Raw genomic sequence first — 7,155 nt, forward strand, 5'->3', positions numbered from 1 at the left:
GTATCGGTAGATTGCAACATTGCAACGCCAACTTGTTGCCTAGTTAACACAAAGAAACGCCAACTTTTCAAGTAGTGAGGCTTTGATGGTTCATGTTGGTTAGGCAAAGCAACGTGATAAGCAACGCACGTTGGTTGATATTTATTAACTTTTTATTAATTTAAAAATATTATTTTTATCCCTTTTTAATACTTACTCAATTATATTTTAACACATCATCACAATACTTCTAACCAACATCAAAAACCAACCCCACCAATACTCCACAACAAAAATCAACACATCTTAGTCATTAAAAAGTACAAAAAGCAACCAACACCAAAAAGAAATGTCACTTAGCTCTACAAATGGTCTAAAAGCACTTCATAACACCACCTCGTGCTCTAAAGAATTTAGTAAAGAAAACGTACGAAGACATCGTTGATCAATTCTAAAATAATGTAATTACTCAACGCACTAAATCATTTGTAGTGTTGACTGCGCAAATATTCGTGCTATTGTCCAATCAACAAACTCATAAAAAGGATTTTTCATATTTACATAAACGACCCCTCATTTAAACCTAACACCACAAAATAATTTGTGCAGTTTTGCAGCACCAATCATACTTGTATTTACGAAAAAATTAATAATATTATTAATTTTATTCATCAACGAATACTTGCAATACAGAAGTAGGTTTTGACTGAATACATGGTACTAAAACTGTACATATTTTTGACAATTTAGCCGTTGTTTCAAATCTAAACAACTCTACAATCTAAACGGTGATGAAGATGAACTGGTAGTAGGCAACCTTAGCAGCCAAATTACGCCAGGGCCACAAAAAATATAAGCCAATGAGTAGGATGAAAACGAACGCAAAACTTAGCGATAAATACTTACAGCTTCCACAAATTACTTACGGTCCTTCATTTCGCATTTTCTTCATACTGCTTTCTTCTCTTCGGTTCTGGTTCACCACACTGCAACCTAATTAAACCTTCTTCAGACACGTTTCTTAATAGCGACCGAGTCTGCAAATTTTCAAAGTTGCCAGTTTGATTTACAGGAAAGCGTGATATGTTAGACGCTGCTTCAGTACCACTTTCACTACGGAACTTCTCTTGCAAAAAATCACATTCTATAGGGGCGATTTGGTCATTTAAATTAAGTGGCCACCCATGGTTATCTGCTGTTCTATGTGCTGGTATACATTCACGAGTTGATGATTCGCCAATAACAGAATTAATCCCAACTGCCGCTGCTGATGATGCATTCCTTTGTTCTTGCAGTGCAACTATGTTAGAGAAAAAACAAAGGACAGGGTTGGAAAATAAATGATCAGTTTATAAAAGTGCCTAAAGGTTTTTTAAATTAAAAAAAAAAAAAGTTCGCCTCCAAAAATAAAAGTTGTAATTGATTTGTAAAGTACGCCCCCCATTTATAAATTTTGTAACTGCGTTAATGAGGAACCGAACCGAGCTATTTCGGTCAGGTCATCGGTCCACATTTTGCCAGAAATTTGGTCTTTAGTTCGGACCAGACTGAACCCGAAAATAACAGGAAAACTATATGAACCGAAAACATATGGTCCGGTCCTCGGTCCGACTTTGTACTATAAATTGGGACTGGGAAACGAACCAAACTAGTTTGGTCACGTTCTGTACCATGTAAGTCATTCCAAATTCACACGCTAATACAACAACGAAATACAGCACAAAATGAACAACACTTTACAGTAAAATATTGGTGCATATAAGCGGCTTAAAATCTATACAAAATACAAACCTTGAAGACCTTCATCGGTTGTAATCAAATCAAGTTCAAGAACGTCTAAAAGGCGACCAAGATCGACGCCACTGGTCCAGTTTTCTGGCGGTTGACCAACTTTGAGCTTCAATCGACCTCGATTAGCAGTACCACCCCAAATGATTCCAATTGGTCTCGGCTTTTCATCATTTTGTCCCGTTAAAATAATGAGACTTCCACTATCACCTTCAAGATCAAACGTTTTTTGGTTCTCGCCAATCACCAAGAAATCGGTAAGAAAGCATATTCCTTTATCGTTATTGTATTCCAAGGCGTAAGCCATTATAGTCCCTGTAGTCAACCCCGAACTTCTTCCAACTTTTGCTACCCGTTGACCAACTATACTGTTGACCCGAGACTGCAAGTCAATGACTTTGACTTCACCAATTTCACCAATACCTCTCACGGCAGTAGTCACATTATTCGATACGTTGAAATCCTCGGCAAATGGGATGAACGCCCCGTCTGCTCGAACAAACGTTTCTGTAGGGATACATGCAATTAATTTTTGGTCTTACAGATTAATAATAATATTAATATTTATATTTATTACCTGGATTTGTACCGGCAAAGATGTCATACCAAAGATCATCGGTGATGAACGACGTGGCCCGCTCAACGGCACCGAGATACACCCCGGGTCCAAGGCTAGGTGGCATAGGGTGGAACATTTTTTGGTTAGGATAATCCAGGTCAACTGCCACATGCCTATTTGTTAAGAACCCAACCTGTCGATTTCCGGTTCGACTCTTCACAATGGCACCCAGGGTCCCGTATGTTCTTTGACTTGCAACCTAAAGAAGCAACAAGTCACTACTCTGTTTTGAGGTACATGGAACCAAAAATGTGGATGAGCTTTCGATTTGAAGGTAACTTTAACTAAGACAGTATCGGTCTATATCCGAGTATTGTTACGAATAGAACATATGTTATTATGAACAAGTTCCAAACAAGATGAATAAGTTTATACTACGTAATAAACATGTTACAAATACAACATATATCTTATTATTATGTCCATATTCAGACAAAACAGACTCGCTATGAAACAGATAAGTTACCTGGGAACCAGAGCCAACGGACGAATAACTTCCACGTAAGCCGTCAACAAGTTCAGTGTAGAACTCTTCTTTTGGAGTTGCAGCAGGTGCACCGTAATATGAGAATTCGACAACATCAACATCACACCATACACCCCCTGGTCCCTGTTCAACCCCTATTCAGTTAATATATACATTTCCATGAAATTCTCTAACTGATAGTAATGTTTACACGTGTGTCAAAAGATAATATTTTTAGCATTAGCGAACACATGATTCTTATTCTGATTCTTTGGGTGTCACATTAGGAACCATTTAGAGAGTTGTTATAAGTAACTCAACATGGAGTTATATGTAGTTTACCAAACTATCTCATACTTCCATAAACCAAAATATAATTCACATTCTTCACCCAAAATCACTTTAAAAGGCACGTACAAACATAACTTCCTACAATCTCCAACTTCATTTGAATATCAGATTTTCTAAAAAAAACGTCTCCAAACAACCCCAAACTCAAAAAGACGATAACCAACTTCAAGTGTAGGCAAGGTTGTACAAGTCGCAAGTTGGGAACGGGAACGAGTCAAGCATTGACCAACGTTGACTTTTAGTGATAAATGAATTAAATATACATATATTACACATATATATAAAACATAAAACATCATTATTTCAAACATAATATGTGGCACAAATCTAATTTTAAAAATTATAAAAATTTGACCTAACTATAACTTTGACCGACTCAGACCCGACTCAGCCCGACTTTGACCCGACTCTTTAGTGTTAACCAACTCTTAAGGAGTTTCTAGGAGACTCGAGACGGGCTAGTCCCCAAACTAACGTGTCCTCCGACTCGTCCGGCTTTTACAATAGTGAGTGTAGGGTGAACTTTATAAGAAACCAGTTATAATCAGTAATCAGTTAAAATCAAGCCAGCCTTCTATCCTATCCTAACCTTTTGTTGTATACTTTCTATTAATATAAGTTCGGATTTTCTTTCATTGTTAGTGATTTTGTTTGATCATAAAAAAGTTGGGCACTAGAACAAATTAAAATTGAACGTAGAGTTATAAACCTCGAGAGCAATCGGCAGAACCTCGCCATGACTGAGCCACTGCCTATGAATCTTACGAGCAACAAACACAAGAATCGCAGGTATATCAGTCAACAAACCGCCTCGCATTCGGAACCCGATTGCAGTAGCAAGACTAACTTGTTTCAAATTCTTACTATGAAAAGCCCTAATCGTCATTAGTTCAAGCAACGTAACGGCTCGTTCTCCAGTAGGTAATCGACCAATCCTAACAGGCAAAACACCCTTCAAAAGATTGTCAAAGTAATTAGCTCTATCTTCAGCCGCATCGTTTAAACGCCACGAAAAGTACGCTGCGTTGTTATCTGACGGTTGACCGGTTGATGTGGCAGCACAAGAATGTAGCGGTGGGTGATTACAACCCGTTGTTTCCATGTCCAAAACCGATTCCTCAGATCCCGAGTGATGAAACGTTAAATCCATCACACAAATTCAACCTGAATGAAATTGAGGTCATCAATTTTTAAGTCGGTTAAAAGTGTCAATTTTAGTAATTTAATACACCCTTAAACAGCCATGTTCACTCACTTGTTGTCCAATTTTCATTCACAAGATATGAACAAATGTGATTGGCAGTTGTAGATTGTAATGCCTGCTAAGCTGCAGATCATTTAACCTGTAACACCAAACTCAATGAACCTCATTATATTTCAGGAAAACAAAACAATTTACATTAATATTCGTCAAATCATAATTGGTTTTTTTAACGCAAATACTCAAAGAAACTAAGACGGACCTATACATTCATACACGAATATATATATATATATATTTTGGCTAAAAAACGAATACTATTAAAATTAGAATACCTTCATCATCAATAGATGAAGGAAACTATAAACTGATACAGGCAAGGTTCGATAAGAGAAAACAATCTAGAAAGATCTAAAACCTAGCTAACTCAATATTTACATTTGTCCAAACCCCAAGACTTGAATTCATACCACTGTTATACCACTAGGATGATGGACCTACAGTAAATTGTAATCGATTTTGACCAATAATATGCACAAAATAAAAATAATATGGTTTTGACCCAGAGAAAAATTACGAGAAGAAGAAAACCCAGAATCATAAACCATTTCTTGAACACCCCTAAATAATACAAGCCCAAAATTCAAGCATGAAATATAAATAAAAATAGAAGGATTTGATTATAGGTAAAGGTCAAAACTTTTATGTAAATTATAAGTACTGGTGACAAGGTCAAACCAAGAAATGCATCAATAATTCAATACCCCAAATCCAAGTCAAACATTGTACATTTCAAACAAACAAAGAGCAGCATAATCAACACAAAATTAGCATAAAATTGAAAGCAAATTCAAAGAGTACTTACATTAGAGAAGTGGACTATAACTGATTAAACCTTAAAACAATATAATTAAAATAAAATTGTTCAAATGGGTCACAAAATCACGAGCAAATTTAGCCGCCGTCGCACGGGCGTTTCGCGGCGGACGGCAGTTGAAAGAAAAAGGGGGGGTGGGAAAGAAGGAAATCTAAATATAGAAAGAATTTCTATATGAGGGAATACTTTGATTCACAAAATCAGAGATAAAAGGGTTTTATTTATTTAGAATTAACAATAAGAATTAAGAATGAAATTTAATTTAAAAATTATAAAAAGATAAAAGAAAGTGAGAAAGTGTGTCGTTGTTGTAAAAGGGAAATTTTGATAAGAATTGGATCATCCAATCATTGATTTTTGACCGAGTATATATTTTTTGTAATAATTAAATGTTGAATTATCTTGATCTTGATATAGTTTTTGGAGTTTAGTCGTAGAAAAAAACAAACAATGGTCTAACTGCAGAATTAGTATTTTAACAATCTTTTCGATAAACAAAGGGTCATTGACAAATCGATATCAAGGTAAATACTACAATCAATCAAATGGGTTCAAGTTTAAGAGGTTTAGTATGCCCATCACAACTCTGAAACATACAAAAAAAGTGCATACCGCACTCACGAAGGATTACATATACAAAAAAAAAACGTCCACTTTCCTACTAAATCGCTCTTTATTCTTGCACATAAATGAAGGGGTCGAAGATGAAGAGATTATGGCAGATCATGTTCACTAAGAAATGACCCGAAATAGAATCTTGGTCTATTTGAGATTGTTCCTTTAAATCGTAATCAAAATGTTTACTTGTCTCTAGTTTCTTTAATGAAACCTAATGGATCGAATTCACCCTTGGCTGCTACGAAAGAAAGAGGTCTTGCGTTGCATGCAAAAGTGAAATGTCCAAGATATTAAGAACGAGGGGAAGAATCGACGACGCATCTAGACTAGAGAGGAATATAAAACATCAAATCGTGAATAAAAAATAAAAAGCGTGAAGAGAAGTATGTTAGAAGGTGCAAAACTAATAGGGTGTCGAAGCTGCTATAATTTTTATCCCACTAAGTAGGTTCTCACAGAACTTCCATTTATCAACTTGTGCATGTTTTTCAGCTTCTTTAGAAGCACCTAATGCTCCAACTATTCCCCCTAATATCTCCCAATATTTATATATAATGTTTTTAATTAACATATAAGCAATTTTTTGAGGAGAAGTGGGGGAAAGTATATTTTTTCATTTTTTTCAAGCATTAAGATCACATGAAAATATGAATATTTAAAAAAGACACTTTGTGATAAATATTACTACGTAGTATTTTGGCCGAAAACGCTCGAAGAAATAAATGATAACATTCAATGCAATGAATGTTTTGCTTCTCAGTTTTTTTTAAGGGGTTAGAAATTAGGGTTTAGAAATTAGCGGGTTAAAATTTAGGGTTTAGCTATTAGGGTTTAGAAATTAGGTTTTTGAGTTTTAAATTAAGGTTTAGAAATTAGAGCCTAGATTGAATTTTTTACACGAACGGTTTAGAGTTTAGGGTTTAAGGTTTTGGGTTTAGGGACTAAACCCGAAACACTAAACCCTAAACCCCAAACCCTAAACTCTAAATCGGGCTAAATTGCAAAAAAAAAACACTTCACACAAGATGAAAACAAAACGATGCAAATAAACTCTAATTAAAACATTACTCATGATGAATGTTATCATTTATTTCTTCGAGCGATTTTCCGCCAAAATAATAACATTTATCATAAAGTGTCTTTTTTAAATATTGATATTTTCATGTGATCTTAATGCTTGAAAAAAAAAATTCAAAAAAACCAAAAAAAATTACTAAACCTCTTGATGATGATCATATATATATATATATATATAT

General features: G+C 35.1%; 1 protein-coding gene across 2 annotated transcripts; it reads right to left on the bottom strand.

Moving 5' to 3' along the window:
* Positions 1-625: 625 nt before the first annotated feature.
* On the bottom strand, positions 626-5,505 carry LOC139866050 (protein NARROW LEAF 1-like). 2 transcript variants are annotated; one of them, XM_071854178.1, is made up of 7 exons: positions 5,270-5,505; positions 4,459-4,546; positions 3,913-4,367; positions 2,853-2,996; positions 2,345-2,585; positions 1,771-2,274; positions 626-1,267 (listed from the first exon to the last, which is right to left on the bottom strand). In XM_071854178.1, the coding sequence occupies exons 3-7, from the start codon at positions 4,351-4,353 to the stop codon at positions 912-914; spliced, it is 1,686 nt and encodes a 561-aa protein (XP_071710279.1). In that variant the 5' UTR covers positions 4,354-4,367; positions 4,459-4,546; positions 5,270-5,505; the 3' UTR covers positions 626-911. The 2 variants fall into 2 exon arrangements, with proteins under 2 accessions (XP_071710279.1, XP_071710278.1); XM_071854177.1 differs by having other exon boundaries at positions 626-1,279; positions 5,270-5,504.
* Positions 5,506-7,155: the final 1,650 nt, after the last annotated feature.

Source organism: Rutidosis leptorrhynchoides, chromosome 9, assembly GCF_046630445.1.
Source record: "Rutidosis leptorrhynchoides isolate AG116_Rl617_1_P2 chromosome 9, CSIRO_AGI_Rlap_v1, whole genome shotgun sequence".
In the NCBI taxonomy this organism is placed as follows: Eukaryota; Viridiplantae; Streptophyta; class Magnoliopsida; order Asterales; family Asteraceae; genus Rutidosis; species Rutidosis leptorrhynchoides.